Source organism: Oryza sativa, chromosome 11 (assembly GCF_034140825.1).
Source record: "Oryza sativa Japonica Group chromosome 11, ASM3414082v1".
NCBI lineage: Eukaryota > Viridiplantae > Streptophyta > Magnoliopsida > Poales > Poaceae > Oryza > Oryza sativa.
This window is the reverse complement of record NC_089045.1, coordinates 24,889,212-24,909,755: the sequence shown is the minus strand read 5'-3', so window position 1 is coordinate 24,909,755 and position 20,544 is coordinate 24,889,212. Positions and strand designations below refer to the sequence as shown.

At 41.0% G+C, this 20,544-nt stretch overlaps 3 protein-coding genes across 3 annotated transcripts; 2 read left to right on the top strand and 1 right to left on the bottom strand.

The window, feature by feature from the left end:
* Window positions 1-6,592: 6,592 nt before the first annotated feature.
* LOC4350856 (DEAD-box ATP-dependent RNA helicase 52C) lies at window positions 6,593-11,862 on the bottom strand. Its single transcript, NM_001423217.1, has 6 exons — window positions 10,972-11,862; window positions 10,773-10,856; window positions 9,813-10,055; window positions 8,415-8,582; window positions 8,109-8,222; window positions 6,593-7,739 (listed from the first exon to the last, which is right to left on the bottom strand). Exons 1-6 carry the CDS (start codon window positions 11,719-11,721, stop codon window positions 7,227-7,229), a joined length of 1,872 nt encoding a protein of 623 aa, NP_001410146.1. The 5' UTR covers window positions 11,722-11,862; the 3' UTR covers window positions 6,593-7,226.
* A 5,109-nt stretch (window positions 11,863-16,971) lies between these two features.
* LOC112936819 (L10-interacting MYB domain-containing protein) lies at window positions 16,972-18,002 on the top strand. Its single transcript, XM_026021110.2, has 2 exons — window positions 16,972-17,356; window positions 17,441-18,002. The coding sequence occupies exons 1-2, from the start codon at window positions 17,048-17,050 to the stop codon at window positions 17,741-17,743; spliced, it is 612 nt and encodes a 203-aa protein (XP_025876895.1). The 5' UTR covers window positions 16,972-17,047; the 3' UTR covers window positions 17,744-18,002.
* A 381-nt stretch (window positions 18,003-18,383) lies between these two features.
* LOC112937003 (uncharacterized) lies at window positions 18,384-19,572 on the top strand. Its single transcript, XM_026021698.1, has 3 exons — window positions 18,384-18,831; window positions 18,967-19,038; window positions 19,139-19,572. Exons 1-3 carry the CDS (start codon window positions 18,384-18,386, stop codon window positions 19,570-19,572), a joined length of 954 nt encoding a protein of 317 aa, XP_025877483.1.
* The last annotated feature ends 972 nt before the right edge of the window (window positions 19,573-20,544 follow it).

The window sequence follows — 20,544 nt, the reverse complement described above, 5'->3', positions numbered from 1 at the left end:
TAAGAATTATTAGATATTCCTTTAAATTTGTTAAAACGTCATGTGGCGATTTAGGAGTATTTGTAGGAGTTATACATGACGGCTTAAGAGCGTTTGTAGGAAACTTAATGGAGTATATAATAGAAGATTTTTTGATGAGCTGGAGGAAAAAGCGAAAGAGAGAGAGGAGAACCAAGAGGCTTGACTACACGCTCATCCCAAAGCAACGGGGGCCCACCAGGAGCGATGATCTGCCCTCCGCATCCATGTCACCATCTACTCAGCCTACGTCCGCCGCTATCGTCGTCACACTCCACTGGGCCGCCGCCATCGTCACCACCCTCGTCCGCCATGACCGTCATCTTCATCGCCTAGTCCATCCGTCGTCACACTCCACTGGGCCGCCGCCATCGTCACCACCCTCGTCCGCCATGACCGTCATCTTCATCGCCTAGTCCATCCGTCGTCACACTCCATTGGGCCGCCGCCATCGTCACCACCCTCGTCCGCCATGACCGTCATCTTCATCGCCTAGTCCACCGTTGTCGCCTCATCCGCCACAGCCGTCATCTCCGTCGCCTACATCCGCCGTGGCCACCGTAGACTTGAGATTTTTTTTTTCGCCCAACTAGTGTTCTTTTCTAGCCTAGCTAGTCCTTTTTCCTTTTTTATTTTTGGGATGGGGTAATGAAAGGATAAAACGGGTGGGGAGCTCATGAAAGTAACTTTCATTTAAATATAACTAGCACTTCCCAGAAAATGTGCTGATTTTAGTTCTCAATCTAATAAATATAAACTTTGTAGCATCAATGTCTTTTGGTTTTTGCGAAAGGGCATGTAGCCTAGTGGTTACAAGAGCCTCAGTAGCACCTGAGGTCCTGGGTTCGACTCCCCATGGGAGCAAATTTTCCAGGATTTAACGGCGTTGTGCTTTCAGTGGTAGGCAACGTACCCGTCGACAGCGAGGCGCCTGTGGTGACTTTAATCTCTACAGGATTTGCCAGCCCAATCTTCGAAGATGCTCATAGGGGTAGGGTTTGCGTACGTGCGTTGTGAGTGTCTGTGTTGTACTGTGTAATTCTAAAAAAAATATGTTTTGGTTTTTAAATAAAAAAATGTATAAATCACCAGAAACTTTATATATAAATTATAACACCGAAAGAAGAAAGATGGTAACGTGGATTTTTTTTCTCTTTCATGCTATGCTTGCAGATAAGCTAATAGAAATCAAATAATGTAAAAAAAGGGCACCACTGCATTTCCTCCATTTTTTTGGCACCAAATATCAAAAGATGTTTGTGCAGCTTCCTACATAAAAACAAATTGAAGCAATAAATTTGTAAAAAAAAAGAACAAACTGAAACTGCAGTTAGCATTCATGTACACATCGTGATAGAAAAAATATACAGGCATAGAGAGTAAAAAACATTATCCACATAAAGTCTTTATAGCTATGAACTTTTTCCTATAAAACTTTAGAGTTATAAAGTTTATAAGTATAAACTTTCCACACATAAACTTTATAGCTATAAACTTTCTGCATATAAGACTTTATACTTACAATGTTTATAAGTATAATCTTTATGCTTGTAAAACTTTCTAGCTATAAACTCTCTTCCTGTAAACTTTATACTTACAAAGATTATAAGTATAATCTTTCTGCTTGTAAAACTTTTTAGCTATAAACTCTCTTCCTATAAACTTTATAGGTATAAACTTTCTACAAAATAAAATTTATATTTAGAGGGGTTTTATGTCTTGTTTGTACAAGTGTACAATCTAATATTGCAAAAATGAGTACACTCCCCTTTGGCTAGATATGAACTCTAAAATTCTTGTAGTGTGGGAAGAAAAAAAGAATTTTTTTGATTAGTAAACCTATCAACCATTTTGATCCTTAATTATAAAATTGTTGATTAGTAGTTGTGGCCGGCATCGAGTATGGGTGATGGTGTGATGACGATAACTCCTTGTTTCTACCCGTGTTGGGGAGCCTTACTTGTCTTCTAGCTTGTTTCTTTATGCAGATCTTGTGGTGAACAGTGTTTTGTTAATGTACCTAGTTGTTCTGTGTTCTGTGTTTGCGGCCTTGTAGTTTAAGTTAGCTAGTTGTGAGTTTGTTATAATTGTGGTTTTTGCCCAGTTTCTATAATTAACTATGCACCGTAAGATTTAATCTTATTTTCTCTTTAAAAGAAACACCTTCTATATATAAAACGTCGGTAACGGCTTGACCGTTTGAAAGAAAAAATACAAATATAAAGGTTTATTTGGTACTTCATCTGTCTCAAATTACTGTCTTTTAAGGTTGTTTGGAATATTCTTAGGTTTGGAACAAAAGACTATAATACCCTTATAAAGTAATTTATGGATGAGGATAGATGGGTGGTTGAGGGTGGAATTGGGAGAAATTTGAATGAGATGTGATTGATGAGATAAGTAGTACTTACTACTACAAAAGTGATTTTTCTGTACGAGGCCCCATGATTTTTGCAAACGGACCATAACTAATGGCGTCTGTAAAAATCGAGGCTCATTTTCCCAAACGGCTGCTTAAGTGGCCTGTATGAAAAAATCGATTTTTCCCATACGGGCCTCTTAAGAGAGCCGCATGCAAAAATGAGCTTGTGACTTTGTAAAAAAATTGAAAAATTTGAAACTAGTGAAAATAAAATTTGAAAATTTTGAAAAATTTGAAACTAGTGTATCTCACTCATATGAACTCCAAATTGGATGATTTTTTTTCCTAAATGATTCTAAAATAATGCTCTATCATGTTATTGTGTTCTTACTGGTATTATTTTGGCTATTTTTTCTTGTGGCTTTGTTTTATCAATTAAAAATTTGAATTTCAAAACTTCAAATAATATTTTGAAGCAGTAAATAATTTCATCTGAAAAAGTCATCAATAACAAAGTTATATAATCATCAAGATCTATAACTTCTATTTTGATCATTTCTTCATCCGACAAAGTGATTGGTCATTTCTGTCGGCTGTCGTCACCACCACCGCTGAGGCTGCCGTCGCCTCTCAGCCGCGAGCTCAGGGCCGGATCCAGCCGCCACGACGACGGGGGAGGCCGGATCCGGCATCGTGATGACGGGGGAAGCCCGATCTGCAGCCACCATGACAGGGGAGGTCGGATCCACTACCGCTACTATGGGGGAGGCTGCCGCGACGACGACGCGACCGCTGCTGGGCCGCGGGCGGCGGATCCGGCCGCGAGAGAGCCATGACGGGCTCCCTCCCCGCCGCCGCAATGAGGTCCTCCCCACTCCATGTGGCGGCGACGTCAAGCTCCATGTGGCGACGCTCGATCTCGAGCTCTCCCCTTCTCCACTGGCGAGATCGAGACGCCGCTGCCGCTATCGGCACGGATCCGGCCTCGTGATTACCGGATTTGTGTGGGGACGACGACCTCGATGGTGGCGGCGGGTTGTGGTTGCGGCAGGGTCCAGCGACCGCGGTGAGTGCAGCGATGACCTCGGCGGCGGCGGCGGCGGCGGCAGCGGCGGCAGCGGCGACGGGTGCGGTGGCCATTGTGGAGTGCAGCGACAACGACAATGTTTTTTTTTTACTTTTTGTGATTTGTGAATGAATGTGAGTTTAATTTTTGATTTGTGATTGGTTTGGAATGTTTTTGAATGAATTTGTTGAATTGATTATGAGATTTGTGATGAATTTGTGATTTGTGAATGGATTACGGTGGCAGAGGATTTTAGATTTGGGGTGAGGGATTTTTGGGCAGGGGATATGGGATTTGGTGTGGGGGATTTTGGATCTACTGGTATGATTTTCACTGGCGGTTCTCTTTAGGTAGCCACCAGTGAAAAACATATTTTCGCTAGCTGTTCTCTTTAGGTAGCCGCCAGGGAAAATATATTTTTGCTAGCAGCTAATTCCCGCTTGTGAAAATACTCTATTTTCACTGGCATTTGCTTACTGGCGGCTGCACTGGCCACCAGCAAAAATATAAAATAGCTGCCAGCGAAAAGCTTTTTTTAGTGGTGACAGGTCCTAATGTACTATAGACCTTCCCATTTGAAGGACTTGTAGGTGTTTGGCCAACCATTTATTGTACACAATCAATGAGTGGATGATCATATATATCAGCCTAGTATATATATGTTCCAGCCTCCAGCTGAAGAACTCTGGAGAGTGGAGACTAAATCATATACAATGCTCAAAGGTTGTCCGACTATAATAGAAGACTGATTTAGGATTGGGATTTTCCAGATAATACAGTGATAACTTCTTGCATCGATCAGCACCAGCTAGAATAAAAAGAACCATTAATTACTGATTACACTGTCAAAATCAACTTAAAAAAGAAATGAAAGTGAAAAAAGAATCAACATGGCTAACGCGAATGCCATGTTATAGCGACTATGAAAACTCCATGCTAGTTGTAGGATTGGGATGCATCATGAAAGAAAATATAACTTCTTGATCCAGCGCTTGAACACACATAAGATGGCATGCTAGGTAAAAACTGGTACTACTGTCGACATTCTTAGCATAGCTTGGCAGATGGGCTTCCCATTCTGGGTAATTTCTTAATTACTATCATCTGATAAGAAATGCCGGGTTTGTTCTCCTTGGTCTGCTTCATTAATTGATCTCACTGATATGAATCTTGCAATTATCCTCAACTGCTCCCTGTAATACACAAGCGTGCAGATTACGCAAGTATACACTGATACCTCAAAGTCTTGTCCATCGTAACAACATGATGTACAAAGGAACATGGATGTCGAACACTAGAATGTGATGCATGCACCTGTCTTGAAGAATTGATCCTTTGGATCAAATGAGGGACTGAATTTGGCCAAAACGTGTGCTTATGTGAAAGATTTGTTCTACTTAGTTGATCTGATATGACAATTTAGTTATGTATTCTTTTTGTGCGATCTGCTTCATTGTATTCTAACACATTGCTATATATCTAAAAAGTAGTAAATGCTAGAGTCGTGTCTACAAAAGCTACAGCAAATACTTCCTCTGTCCTAAAATATAAGAATTTTTAAAAAAAAATTTGGACAACGATTTGTCCAGAATGCTAGAGTCATGTCTACAAAAGATTAATAAAAAATATTTCATCCATCCCAAAATATAATAACCTTTGGCTACGGATTTAAACAACCATTTATCCATATTAATAGCCAGCAATGCTTATATTTTGGGATGGAGATAGTAACACAATTCCAAAGACAATTTTAGTTCCACGGCCTTGCCATTTTAATGATTTGTAGGGCCTTGGCAGTGCCCCATTTTACTGAACACAATCAATGAGTGGATGAGCATATATATATATATATATGTATATATGTATATATATACATATATATATATATGCATATATATATATACATGTATATATACATATATATATATATATATATATATATATATATATATGTATACATACATATATATATGCATATATATATATATATATATATATATGTATATATATATATACATATATATATATATATATACAGATATATATATATACACAGCATCAGCCTAGAATATGTATGATCCAGCCTCCAGCGGAAGAACTCTAGTGGCTGCAATCTGATGCCCGTAGAATGCTCATAGCAGCTAGGCTGCATTTCCGACTATAACAAACACTTGTATAGAATTAGATTCTTTTAGATAATTCAGTGACAACTTTCCAGCGTCGGCAACAACTAGAATACACACGGCCATTGCCCATTACACCACCAAAATCAGCAGAAAGAAAAAGGAGAATGGAGGAAAATAAGAAGATCAACACGACTGAAACGTGTATTGACTGTGAGAATACCATGCTAGTCTTTGTAGGATTGAGATGCATCAGGAAAGGAAATATTGGTAATTGATCCCAGTCTTGTAAAGAAACAAGCTGTCATGCTAGGTGAAGAGGCCCGCAAAGTGCCACAATTAGATGATGTCCCTCTACAGGCCATACAGGACTAACCACATCTTTTTTTTCTTATGCTTATAAGCCAAATTTAGACTTTTAATTAAATTTGGAGTTAATTTTGTGGTTTTTTTATCATACTTTATTTTTCAGCCTTTGCTTTTAGATCGCTAAGCTAGAACACGTACATAAAAATTTTATTTACAAATTATTTTCCATTTTATTCCATCGATAAGCAAAACGACGGAGTCCTAAGATGCGTGAATCACTATAGTGAACTATGAATCCAAAAATAGCACCCAATTGATCAACGTCAGTAACAAAAGCTGAACCATCTTGGATGTGAACATCCTATTACGTGAACTCTTTTTTGATGTGTAATATCCTATTACGTGAATACTGGCCCCAACAATATCCGTATTACTGGAACATATCCGTATTCTCAATCAGAGCAATAAGTCACAACGAAATTGCTAGCCATGAGCTCACGACGAAATTGCTGTGAATTAACGAGTGAAAGTTTTGGAGTGGCAGATTTTTTTTTAAATTAAAAAGATACGCAAAGTTCGTGATCATGTATAATTCAACGCAACAGGCATCTGATATGTTGCATCACATCAACGAAACATTAATAGAAAACATGATCATCACATCATCAATTGGCCACAGAAATTGCAAGGTAGTAGAAAAACGGGAGACAGGCATTCGAGTAATATAATAATAATTGACACTCATCCATTCAAAACAAATTCACAACATGTATCCTCTCAAGGAACAAACATCACAGAATTTCCCCCTTCTTCCTTTATAAACCTAGACAAAACTTATTCTTTCCCAGCCTCACCTCACAGTATATACATTACAACAAGATCTAAAGGACTACATATCCTCCTACCTCTTTGTTCAACCTGGGTATCAAAATCAAACTTCGGTCAAAAATCAAGCCGCAAAAGCCTCCCTCACCACAAGCTCTACAACCAACCGACCACCAAAATGAGACATGGACCAAGGAAACGGCAAAAAGGCAGAAACTTGGCATCAAGCACCAAATGTCAGTCTACCAATACCAACTACTATCCCTAACTAGGAATTTCAGTCCCCGGAAAAACTATTCCTAACTAGGAATCTTGTGTGTGCTTGAAAGTCCTCAAGACTCTCCATAATGGACATCTGCGAGATAAGACTACCTTGTAGCAACCAGAAGAAAAAAAAGGGGATGACACAGTTCACCTTGTATTGTCGCTGTATATCAGCTCCTACCAAAAATGTATACTATTGAGGAAACTAGAGTAAAACGCAACCTAGACCTGACGGACCCTAATAGGGAGCAACTATAAATTAATCCCAGGCACTTGGAGCACCCGCGCCGCCACCATAGCCGCCACCCCCATATGCAGAGGAACCACCATATCCACCAGCTCCACCGCTGCTGCCTCCACCATAGTAGTCACCGCCACCTCTTCCAGAGGAAGAATCCCTGCGGAAGTCACGGCCACCGAAGCGGCTCCCACCACCGGACCTTCTGTTCCTCCCACCACCCCCACCATAAGATGGGCGAGCAGCATAGCGAGACAACCACGCAGGTACCTCTTGATTAGATTCTTGCATTAGCTCAGCCAAAGACCTTGCCATGGAAGAGTTATTCTCATTGAAGAAAGCAGTTGCAAGACCACTTTTTCCTGCCCTCCCTGTCCTCCCAATCCTGTGGACGTAATCATCTATATCATTGGGAAGATCAAAGTTCACAACATGAGCAACATGAGGAATGTCAAGGCCCCGGGCTGCCACATCAGTTGCAACTAGAATAGGAGTATGTCCACTTTTGAAGGATCTCAAAGCATACTCTCTTTCCTGCAAGCAACATCACATTAATACATCAGCAAAGCAAACACTTCGTGCACAAAAGCATCACCATAATTTGTTTGGCACAAGTTCCACACTGCTCAATGGTAATAAGCAAATACTACTGAAATGGTGTGGTTGCATATATGAGTCAACCAACAAGAACTAGACAACTCTGCTATGTAATATCAATGTATAGAAATGATATTGATGTACATGCATATCTTCTTTAGAACTAACCAGGAAAGAGATGACTCAAAATGACAGCATACATTTCATCATCAGATGAATGATTGGTTTAACCATTTCAGAGAATAAGTATAGCTAAACAATGCTAGAAATCCAAATAGCATGAGCGAAAAAAGAACAAGAACGAACCTGCTGGTTTCTATCACCGTGAATAGAAGTAGCTGGAAATCCATTCATACACAACCAGTGCTCCAACGAATCAGCACCCCTTTTGGTTTCCACAAAGACAAGTGTAAGAGTTGGCTGCACCAGGGTTAAAAAAACAGTGAATACAACAGTACTTTGGGCAATTGCACTATTCACTTTAAGTGCCAAATGGCAATTCCACAGATAATCTTAGGAAAGTTACTCATGAAAAACACCAGGACATTCTGGGGAAGTGGTTAAATCATGGATGTAATATAGAACTGCAGACAGATATTACTTCTGCATCACCTTTCCTGGAGTAGCACTGTCTCTTTGTGCATGAAGCAGATCCATCAAGTGGCTTCTTTTGTCTGCCTCCTGCACAAACTCAACTCTCTGTACAATCAAATCTGTACTTGACCCAACTCTTCCAACAGCCAGGAATATGTAGTTCTCCAGGAAGTCAGATGCCATTCTCTGTGTTCATCAGCAAATCACAAAACCTCATTCAGTATACAGATGAAAATAAACACGAAAGAGAATTAGATAGCGTTTCACCAAGGTAAAATGACAAGCATAGAATCAGATATAGACGCAACCATATTACAACAAAAAAAAAAGTTAGACAACATTAGTCAGCACTAAGAAACTACTTGATGTAATGATGCCAAATGATAAGTATCACCAAATATAAGTTCAAATATGTACCTAGGATAGCGGCTACTTAACCCCCGAGAAACTGCTTATCATTAAGATAATATCCGAACACATAATATTATCTTTATCATAAATAAATGATTTGAGTGTACTAATAGAAACTTTTCTTTAGGAATAGAGAAAAAAGTTATAACAAAAAAGGCTGTAACTTCCCAAATATATACTCCCGACGTCCCAAAATAGAGCAACCTTTAGCTATGTACCTGAGGGAGTACATTATACAGCAAGTGATGGTAGTTATGTCAATAACAAGGCAAAGAAAAGCTTCTCAAAAAGGTTATCAGATCATATTTTGGCCTTCACTTGAGTTCATGGCAAATTTTGCTTTACCTTAACACATAGGCAATGTTCTTCCTAAAATTTGTGAAGCGAAGGACTTGTTTTGATCGTTGTCATTTTGAGTCTTACCAAAAATTTGGCAAAGTGTGGGTGTTTGGTTTATGGCCAAAATTTGGAAACACCAATTTTTTGGCAGCAAACCATTAATACAAGCCATTCCCTTGGTCTTGCCACTTTTTTGGGTGTGGGTTGTCTGGGAGTTAAACCAAACAGACCCAAATTAGCTTGCCCCAAGTTTTTAGCCACCATGTATTTTTCTAGCAGAGCTTTTTGGTTGTCCTCGTGACTAGGATATAGCCAATAAGTTCAAGTGTAAAGAATATGTGTATTTCTTAATTATTTCATGTGTAACCAACAAAACAAGTGCAACGCATACTAAAGGTTCCCACTATATTACTCGCATATTGAAGCTCAGCCAGCACAAAAGCGAATGTTACCCTATTTAAGGAAAATATGGCAAAGGAACAGAAATACCAACCAAACGTGGGAATGTGTAAGGGAAGAGACAAAACAATAAATCAATCAGTAAAATATGCAACTACAGTGAGGACATGAAGTCTATTAGCAAGATCCAGTCAATTGATAAAATGCCGTGATGCAGTTGAAATGCATATTGAGTATGAAGACAGTAAACTAACATGAACAGCTTACCTGGATTTCTTTTGGGAACGTGGCGCTGAACAACATTGTCTGCCTGGCACCTGGCGGAGGCATGTCCATTTGCTCAACAATTCTCCTAACTTGCGGTTCAAAACCCATATCAAGCATTCTATCTGCCTCATCAAGGGCAAGATATCTGATAGATTGCAAAGATACTCTTGCCCTCTCCAATAAATCAACCAAACGGCCAGGAGTAGCCACAAGAATGTCAACACCCCTCTCAAGATCTCTCAACTGCAAAAAACAAATTCAATATTCGGTTTACGATATCATACAATTTGAGAAGATAAGGTAGTTTGATGATTGCCAAGCACACCCTATCCACATATGCAGACAAAACATTGACCAGAAGTCCTAAAAATGTCATTTCATATTGTTTTAAGTTCTTGTTTGGATTAACTTGTGATGAATGAACCACAAGGCTAGGAACTAATGGATTGGCTAACCTAGCAACGAATGCTTCACATTGGTCAGAAAATTCTTCCGGCAATGATTCAACTGTTTTAGATTAAACATGGGACAAGGATAAAATTATGCCATAACAAGGGGGATGTTGCTATCAACCATAACTATGAATTATATTGGAAAACCTACGATGGACACTGTAGAGGGCCTAAACATTTTTAACCTGTGTAAAGGCACCAGCTAGCAAAAAAATGAAGATTCACAAATAATCATCCTCACTAATACAAATATGTTGAACGCAAAATGGCAATATCAGCAAATAGAAAGACCTAAATTATACATCTCATTGTTTACCCTTCACATGGGCCATGACCGTACGCCACAAATCAAAGGTCCTGCGTGGCCTATGTGGAAGAAGTAATTGCTTGTCCTATCATGCAAGTTTATCAAGTTCTAACCATCCTAAAATACCGAGCAAGCAGTTTTCTAAACTTGAATTGACACATAATTGGATTTGAAATTTCGTGGAAAGATCCGGAACCAGACCTGCTGATTAATAGGTGCTCCTCCATATGCAACAACCACCCTGACACCGGTCTGATAGGAAAATTTTCTCGCCTCCTCATGAATCTGCAAGAGCATACAAATATAACAAAGCGCCCATCAAATGCATGTCAAAGAAAATCAAATCAGAGATGATATCCTGCACCGACAAAGCAACAAAGACTTTCTTCGCATCCATCACCTGCATGGAGAGCTCCCTGGTGGGGGAGAGGATGAGCGCGAGGGGGCAGGCGGTCCTCATCCCGCCGCGCTGGGGCCTTTGCGCGGGCGGGCCGCGCATGATGCCGCTGATGATGGGGAAGCAGAAGGCGGCCGTCTTCCCGGACCCGGTCTGCGCGCACGCCATGAGGTCCCTCCCCGCGAGCGAGATCGGGATGGCGTACCGCTGCACGGGCGTGGGGCGCACGTACTTGCACCGGCGGATGTTGTCGTTGAGCGCCTGGCCCAGGTCGATCTCGGCGAACGTGCCCACCGGCGGCGGCACCTCCCTCCCGCTCGTCTCCACGGGGATGTCCTCGTACGCGTCGAAGTTGATCCCGGTGTTCTGGTGCGCGTCGAACACCTCCGGCTCGTCCCCCGCCCCCGCCGCGGCGTCGCCGTCGTTCCCGAACGGGTTCGGCTCCCGGTCCCACCTCCTTGGCCCACCGAATCCTCCGCCGCCACCGCCGCCGCCCATCCTCCCCATGCCGGCGGCGGCGGGGCGGGGGGCGAGGAGGCCAGGGGCGGCGCGAGGGGGCGGCGCGGAGGAGGAGGATGATGAGGGCGGAGGCGCCGCCGCGCCCCCACCCGACGAAGCCCCGCGGTTGCGGAGGTGGGGGGGCACGTAGGAGCTCCGGTCGGGGCGGGCGGGGCCGTTGGCGGCGGGGGCGGGGGCCGGGGCGGGGTCGGCGTCGGCGACGTCGGCCCAGGAGGTGCGGGAGGGGGTCGCCATGGACGGATCTGGCGGATTCTCGAGAAGGGGAGGAAATTTGTTGTTGGGAGGAGGAGGACGAGGAGGAGAGGAGTGTGATTTTTTTTTTTCTTTTTGGTTTCTCTGAGGCTCAAAACGAAGGCGAGGCGAGGTGGGGGTGAAAACCTAACAATGGGAGGGGGGGGGGGGAGCGAACGGACGGGGACCGGACGGCGCGTCGGTGGGTGGAATTGGATTTTGTACCTCCGTTTCGCTTATTCGTGACATATTTACGAATGAAAATTAATTTATAAATAAAATTTTTATACACATATTCTTAATGATGTAAAAGAAAAATAAACTTTGATAAGAAAATCTTAAAAACAGCTCTAAATTTAAAAGTAAAAAAATTAAATTTTAACTAATAAACATAAATATAAACAAAAATATGGACGGTGCACGGGGAAAAGCCGTGAAATATCTGTGGAGTTCGTGCGGGATTTGGGTTTGGGGCTTGTGTTAATTCTGTGACTTGTGTCCGGTTTGGTCTCTTTCTCTCTTTTTTCTTTTTTCTTTTTTTCTTTTGCACGTTTCGGTGGTGATGTGTTTGTGTGTGTGTTTTTTACGCGTGTGGTGATATTTCGAGGAGTACTTGTCGATAACGAGAAGTTGAATGGTCGAACGAATTTGACAACTTTATTCCTTGAGAAGAAAATGCTACTAGATATTTTTGTAAAATAAGATAGCTTTATGCCTTAAATAAGAAGAAAATTCTTAGATATATTTTTTTAAGATAAGAAATTGTTTGATAATATTAATATTGATACTATCATCAATTGCTTTGTATCCAGAAAAATATGAATAATTTAAGGCAATACATGTACATGTTCGTGTGGGATTTAGATTTGGATTTGGACTTGTGCTCTTCTCCAGTTTGGTCTCTTTTTTTTTGAACGTTTCGGTGGTGATGCGTGGTGTAATATTTCGAGGAATCATTGTTGAGAACGAGAACTCGGGATGCAACACAATGACCACTGTTGTCGAATGACAACCGCGTCACGTCGAAGGACGTGAAAACCTGTTGGGTGGTTGGAATAGTAAAGCAATATATTAATTGGTTAAAAATTTTGGGATCCCCCATTACTTGGCCCTAGGGACTATTTATAATCCTAGTACAAATTCATACCCTTTAGGGTTTGGTTAGTACAGGAGAATTTACATGGTTACCCTTATGATATTGCAATGGGTATACAGTGTCTTTTGTCTTTACGGGCCCCGAGATGATCTTCCTGCGCCGGCCCGTTAGGTGGCAAAGGGCCTCCATGGGGCACCAGGCCTCTTGGGCCCTTAGCCGAAGGCATCTTGTACTCCGAACGACGGCATCATGCTTCACTTGACGCCCTTCGCCTTTGGTAAGCCTTCGGCCGGTCACCAAGCTTGGTAGCGAACCCATCAATCTTTATCGCCAGACTTCGCCCGATGCTTGGTGGTGGACCCCTTGCTCTTCGTCCTACGGTTTTGCCCAAGGGTTTCGCCCAAAGGACTTGGGCGATGTCTTTGGTGGCTTAGGTGGTTTCGGCAAGTTAGCCGAAGGCCCTCATGACATACCTCTAACAATCATCACCCTTCATAAAAAAAATATGCTCAGGAAGAACTCTGCCTTATTTTCACCAAGAATTTTCTAACATAATCTTTTAAACCTATTATATTACATAGAGCACTATAGTTAATGCTAATTAGTGCGAAACTATACTAGCGAATATTGTATCCCCTTGTTCACACATTAGCAACAATCCCTCCCCAACGCCTTGCATGATCTACACCTCGCTCCTGTCTCAATACCTCTTGCGACTCCTTTCTCCTTGTTTCTAGCCTCAACCAGGCAAAACCGTCATTGGTTCTTAGGGCGTCGCCAACTCAAGCACGCTAGCAAACCAAAGTCTCCTTCTCCCTCCTCTCTAACGTGTTCGTGCCACTCACCCTATCTCTCTTCCTCCTACCCACTGAGACGTTGGCGAGCTTTGGATCTCCCTCTTCTTCCACCTTGCCAAGAGCCGTTGTCCACATGTGAGCTACATGCCCTTGGTTAAAAGGTTTGAGATTTTCAAGGCAAAAGTTTTCCAATTTGGTTTAAAAAATTAAGGTTATGAGTAGAAAGTTTAAGTTACAGATATAAAGTTGTAAATGCTAAGATAAAAAAAATTTAAATATTTTGATTTGAAAGTTCAAGGAATTGCTTAGAAAGATTTTCAGTTTTTTAAGTTATAGAAGTTTTATTTTTAAAATCGGAAGTTTTATAATTTGAGCTCAAAGTTTAAAGAAAGTCCACGAGATTTCAAGTTTGAATTACCGCAGTCGTCTTGCTGAACTACTTCCTTTCTCATTTTAGTCCTCGCCGTTTTCATCTTCCGTAAATATTCCTTGTATTTGAGATTAATGATGTGAATCAAACTCGACGTAAAATTGAGTTTAAATCCCATTGCTCGAATCTCCGAATTGTGAATTTAAACTCCATTACTTGAACAAAAGATCGGAGACTACGATTGTGTAAAGCTCCAAGTGAGGGTTGGATTTGACCGTTCGTATTTAATTTAGCTTCACTTTGCCACACTTGATTAAGCTTAATTCCGGTTTGCGTTAGGTGAAAGAACTGCAGACGGTTTGGGAGCAAACACAAATACACAATCGCCAATCGATCGAGCTTTGCTAGCTATCCTAGTCAATATTGCAACAGGGAAAATTTTTTTGAAACCCTGCAACAGGGAAAATTGCTCCATTGGCCAAGAAAAAGAAGAGGCAGGGGGGCGCACCTAATGCGCAATCAGTCGCGCGGTCGCGCGGGCTACATCCACTGCTACTACTGCTACTACTACGTGTGTGTATATATATATATATATATATGTATGTAAATGTGTATGTAGTATGTATATACTTTGTATACATATATATAAACTTTGTATTATTATATACATACGTATAAATTTTGTATTAATAATATAAAGTTTATGTATATATATACAAAGTATATACATACGTGTATATATAATTTTTATGTGTACCAAAAATTGATGTATACAAAATATACACATATACAAATTTTATATACACGAGTACAAATTTTGCATACGCGTATACAAACTTTACATACACGTATATAAACTTTGCATACGTGTATACAAACTTTGCATATATGTATACAATCTTTGTATATGTACATATTAAAAACCGAGAGAAAAAAATACGAATACAAAATTTGTATACGTATGAATAAAAACTTGATATACACACGAATACAAACTTTGTAATACGTACGTCTTAAAAAAAAGGGGGGAAAACCAAAAACGGAAGAGAAACGAAAGAAACAAAAAAAAGGAAGAGAAACGAAAAAAACAAAACAGAAAAACAGAAGAGAAACGGAAAAAAAAGGGAAAAATCGCGACTGAAAAACAGAAGAGAAACGGAAAAAAAAAAACGGAAAAATCGCTCCTCAGTCGCGGCGGGCCGTCCGCCGCCACACGTGTCGTGCGGGCGAGGGCGCGCGTGACTAGCCGCCCATTAGCTTTTTCGGAGGCAGGCAGCATCCGGCCCATGAGCCCATCCAAAGGACTTGCATGGGCTGTATACGTAGGTGGACAGAAGGCCGGCCCAGCATCCCCGAAAAGCTAGCTGGCGTCCTTAACGGGCCGCATTGTGGATTGACTAGGCCTGGCCCATTTTTCCCACTGAAAACCGCCCAGTCCAACTACTACCCAGATAATCCGTATTTTTGGATGGGATATGTCCCATTCGATTTTGCTATATATTTATCGATAAATTTTTCCCTAAAAATTTGACAGATGTAATTACAGTACAATCGTAGTGTAATTACACTGTAACTTACATGTAATTACACTGTAACTATAGTGTAACTTGTATGTAACTTTCAAAAATCTCTCCGTAACATGTTATTTCGGTAAAATGAAGGTCGTGGGAACAAATTCTTTCACATATGTGTGTACTATGATTTGTTTTCTTTCTCACCAAAACAAATCTTGTAATAGATCTAACGATTCAAAATTATGTGAAACTTACATATAAGTTACAGTGTAGTTACATGCAAGTTACAGTGTAATTACATATAAATTACAGTGTAATTACACTACGATTGTACTATAATTACATCTGTCAAATTTTTAGGAGAAAATTTGTCGACAAATGTATAGGTGGTCCCGAGGGAGAAAGTGGATTGGATTCGTCTACTAGTTTTTTACTCCTTTTGTCTATAAAATATACTTTGGATACGAATGTGGATATGGTGTTTTTTTTTACGGAGAAAGTTTAGTGCCATTATGTTTTAAGCAAAAAGTTGGTCGATCTGATCTCTGAACGGAAAGCTGCCCACTGGAATTCCATGGCTTATCAATTTGAAACTTTCATATATGGAGTATCGATTAAGCACCGTAAGTACGGGAGGGTCAATACAAGTAGGTCTTCAAATCTGATGTCCTTTGTATTTGAGGAAGTTAAGCTAAGAAGGTTCTGGCCCTCACCTTCATCTCATCTCTGAAGATGCAAGCTCCAGATTGGCTCCACGGCAGCCGGCAGGGGCGGAGCTACATAGAAGAGAGGATATCCAAGAATCCGGTTTAAAAATCGTTTTTAAGGGTGTGTTTGGTTGGGTTTTTTAACCTGCTTTTGCTTTTGCAAAAGCCAAAAACTAACCAAAGGGCCCAAAAGCCACAAGTGCTTTTGCTCCAAAGCTGCTTTTAGTGCAGTACAAATCCAAAAGCAGCCCCTACCCTTGCTTTCACTGGCTTTTGTGGGAAAAAATTACCCACTTATACCATTACGGAAGAAAACGATTCGCTCTTTCTTTCTTTCTCGTTCCCCTTTCACGAGGCCAAGCGCTGGCCATGGGTTTGACGCGGCGCTAGGGTTTGCCGCCGCCAGCGCGCGCCGCCGTGCTTCCACCGCCGGGTGCTCCCGCTTGTGGTCCCGTCGTCGCGCGCCGCATCTCCCGGTGCCGGCTTGCTCCGTCGCCTGTCTCCCCGTTGCCCGCCCCCACGCCACCTGACGTCGCCCCAGGTCGCCCGACGGCCGACGGCCGTCTCCTCGTTGCCTGCCCGACGCCGGCCGACGCCGCCCCACGCCGGCCGACGATCCCCGACGCCGGCCGACGCTGCCCCAGGCTGCCCGAAGCCACCCCTGCCCGACGCCGCCCCACGCCGCCCGACGCTGCTACGACTCCTTCGCCACTGCTCCGGCCGGCCTGAAAGGTGAGGCCGAATGCTCCTGCTCTTGTGTTGATGCATGTGTTGCCCCTAGAATGTTACAGCAAATTGATTTTTGGCGTGCAAATTGATTGAACAAAAATTTATTTGGTTCAAGAATGGGTGACAAGGCAGATTGGGGTGATGGTTTTGTAAGGCATTTGTTTGATGTTTGCAAAGAAGAGATAGAAGCTGGGAATAGACCCATGGGAATTTTCACCACTACAGGTTGGAAAAATGTTGTTTCCAAGTTTGCAGAAAAATCGGGTGACAAGCGAACCAAAAAACAATTGAAGAACAAGTTAGATGTGTTGAAAAAGGAATATACAATGTTTATGGAGTTCAAGAATTGTGCCACTGGTCTTGGATGGGATGAGGCAAAACAAACTATTGTCTGTTCGCTGGAATGGTGGGAAGAACACCTTGCTGTAAGTACTATTCTTTCACCCTGTGATATTTTTTTCTATTCTTTGTTATAGTGTGCCTTGCTAACTTTATTTATTTAATTTCAGAGATGCAACAATCGTGAGAAAGGAATCAAATGCAATCATGTGAAGTTTCGCAAACAAGGACCAAAATTCCTAGATGATTTGCATATCATTTTTGGCAAGTCACATGTTAGTGGGGCTTCAGCATCATGTCCTGGAGATGTATCCTCCGATGAGGCAAGTGATGATGATGTGGCTGAGGTACCAAAACCTGCAAAGACAGTGAACCCCGGAAAAAATAAACGCAAGGGGTCATCCACTATTGTTCGAGATAAGGATGAGAAGAGCCCATTCGCTCGTATGTACAAGAACACTTGTTTGAAATAGAAACGGCGGCAGAAAAGATTTGTACAAGTGTTGAAGCATCATCAGCTTCTCCATGCAATGTAGTCCCTACCATTAAAGAGGCTATGAAGATGGTGAAAGATTGTGGGGTAGAAGAAAAAACTGCTCTAATGCACACAGCCACAACTTTGATTATGAAGCCTGAATTTAGGGAGGTCTTTAGCTAGCTAGAAACAAATGAAGGAAGACTCGATTTGATCGAGAGGGAGCATGAAAAGGAGATGATGAAGCCTTAGTGATTCCCTACGTTAAAATTTTATTTTTATCGATTGTTGCCTTGTTTATGTGATATTTGCTTCCCTATGTGAGAACACTTTGAGTTATTTATTTCTATGTTGTAACCAATATTTGCTTCTCTATGTGAGAACACTTTGAGTTATTTATTTCTATGTTGTAAACCAATATTTGCTTGGACATGTAAAACCGTTATTTCCATGTTGTGAGCTAATATTTGCTTCCCTATGTGATGTTATGTTCTATACTTGTTGTTGTACTTGTTTGCCGTTAATTATTACTATATCTTCTGTAGATGGATGGAAAATTAGTAGATGTAGCCAAAGAAGGGCAAAAGGGATTATTGATGCTAGCTGACCTTGCCCAACATGCTTCTATTATGGGAGAAATGGCCAATTTGTACACTGAGCGGTATTTGCAAAAAGGTGCATACAGACAAACGCCAGAAACTGGAATTCAATGGGTGATGAGGTTGATGGATCGTCCAAGGTATTTTTATAAGATGTTTCGGATGAGCCCTGAGATTTTTCATGCACTTCATGACTTGCTAGTCTCTACCTACGGATTGAGCTCGAGCAACAATGTTTCATCCATTGAGTCATTGGCGATGTTTTTGTGGATCGTCGGAGGGCCACAATCATTTTCACAAGTTGAAAGTCATTTCACACGGTCACTTTGGACGGTTCACACCAAGTTTCATGAAGTGTTGAAGTGTTTGCGCAAGTTAGCTAAAGACAATATTACTCCTAGAGATCCTACTTTTTCTATGGAGCATGGAAGGTTGAGAGAGGATCGATTTTGGCCATACTTTAAAGATGCGATTGGAGCAATAGATGGTTCACATATTTCAGTGGTAGTGCTATTGGATGAAACAATTAGCCACACATGTCATCATGGATATACATCTCAGAATGTGCTAGCTATTTATAACTTTGACATGAGGTTTATCTTTGCGGTTGCTGGTTGGCCAGGTTCTGCACATGACTCGCGCATCCTCAGTCATGCATTGGCTAATTTTCCTTCATTTCCCATGCCTCCTACAGGTATAAGTGGTTCCTTCATTAATTTTAATATTTGTACACTAGTATTATTATTTGCATTACTAACTTAGTTTTATAGGAAAATATTATCTCGTCGACTCAGGTTATCCAAACCGAATAGGGTATCTTGCACCTTTCAAAGGAACCACATACCATATACCAGAATTTCGGCATCGTTCGGGACCTCCTCAAGGAAAGTATGAGGTGTTCAATTTCTTGCATTCCTCCCTTCGAAATGTTATTGAAAGGTCTTTTGGAGTCTTGAAGCAAAAGTGGCGTATTTTGAAGGGCATCCCAAGTTTCTCACATACTACTCAGAAGCATATCATCATGGCTTGTCTTGCTTTGCATAACTTCGTCCGTGATAGCAATTTACGTGATAAGGAGTTTGAGAGATGTGATGCTGATGAGGACTACTTACTAGAAGATACCAGTGACACGTCAGACGATGAGAGTGAAGATGCAGAGAATGATGATACCATGAATACTATTCGTACTAGGATAGCTGATGCTTTGATTAGTGCAAGAGGAGGATAGTTATTTTTAGATATGGCATCATTGTATGAACCATTTATCTTTTGCTCTGTTTATGTGGACCATATCACTTTGATGGATAAAAAACTAATATATGTTGATAAAAACTTTGATTGATGGAAAAATTATACATTTTTTCTTTAAAAATTGGCCATTCAAATATAAAATATTGAACAGATTAGGTTTGTACGAGTAATTTGCATATAATCAGTCCCACATGCCATTAGGGGTATTACAGGTATTTCTTCTACAACCTACAGTTTCACAGCTGCTCTAACCAAACGGGCTTCTGCTTTTCCCACAGCTGATTTTCAACAGCTGCTTTTCCACAGCCCACAGCTCACAGCAGCTTTTCCAAAAGCCACAGCTCAACCAAACACACCCTAAGTATAGTACTTTATCTATTTTTTTCATATATGTATCTTCTCAATTCAAATTTAAACATCCACATCAACCTAAACCTGATCTAAAATAAAGAAAAGTAAAACAAGTGAATGGAACCCCTTTCATTTTATACTAGCTCTACGTAATTGATTTCCTTGCAGTGTTACGTTTTGAACGTGAACATGGTGCATGTATGTTAGAGTACAAATTTAAAGCTACAATAATAGTCACTCCTATTTTAGTCTGAAGATTCTTTGTGCATTCATGGTACTCCGGTACATATTAAGGGCATGTTTAGATCCCACCCTAAAACTTTATACTCTATCATATCGAATATTTGGACACATATATGATGTATTAAATATATGCTAAAAAAATAACTAACTGCACAGATTACGACTACTTTGCGAGACGAATCTTTTAAGCCTAATTGCTCTATGATTTGACAATGTGGTGCTACATTAAATAATTGTTAATGACAAATTAATTAGGCTTAATAAATTCGTCTCGTGGTTTACTGACGGATACTGTAATATTGGTTTTTTATTAGTGTCCGAACATCCCTACAACACCCTATATAATACCCGATAT

What these genes read in the sequence shown, in the direction of transcription:
- LOC4350856 (NM_001423217.1), bottom strand. Translation starts at nt 11,721, where the DNA reads ATGGCGACCCCCTCCCGCACCTCCTGGGCCGACGTCGCCGACGCCGAC. An exon ending in CCAGGGAGCTCTCCATGCAG is followed by an intron (nt 10,857 to 10,971) that starts GTGATGGATGCG and finishes ATGCTCTTGCAG; the next exon opens with ATTCATGAGGAGGCGAGAAA. An exon ending in ACGGTGATAGAAACCAGCAG is followed by an intron (nt 7,740 to 8,108) that starts GTTCGTTCTTGT and finishes TGTTGCTTGCAG; the next exon opens with GAAAGAGAGTATGCTTTGAG.
- LOC112936819 (XM_026021110.2), top strand. Translation starts at nt 17,048, where the DNA reads ATGGGTGACAAGGCAGATTGGGGTGATGGTTTTGTAAGGCATTTGTTT. An exon ending in GGTGGGAAGAACACCTTGCT is followed by an intron (nt 17,357 to 17,440) that starts GTAAGTACTATT and finishes ATTTAATTTCAG; the next exon opens with AGATGCAACAATCGTGAGAA.
- LOC112937003 (XM_026021698.1), top strand. Translation starts at nt 18,384, where the DNA reads ATGGCCAATTTGTACACTGAGCGGTATTTGCAAAAAGGTGCATACAGA. An exon ending in TGCGATTGGAGCAATAGATG is followed by an intron (nt 18,832 to 18,966) that starts GTTCACATATTT and finishes CTGGTTGGCCAG; the next exon opens with GTTCTGCACATGACTCGCGC. An exon ending in ATTTCCCATGCCTCCTACAG is followed by an intron (nt 19,039 to 19,138) that starts GTATAAGTGGTT and finishes TCGTCGACTCAG; the next exon opens with GTTATCCAAACCGAATAGGG.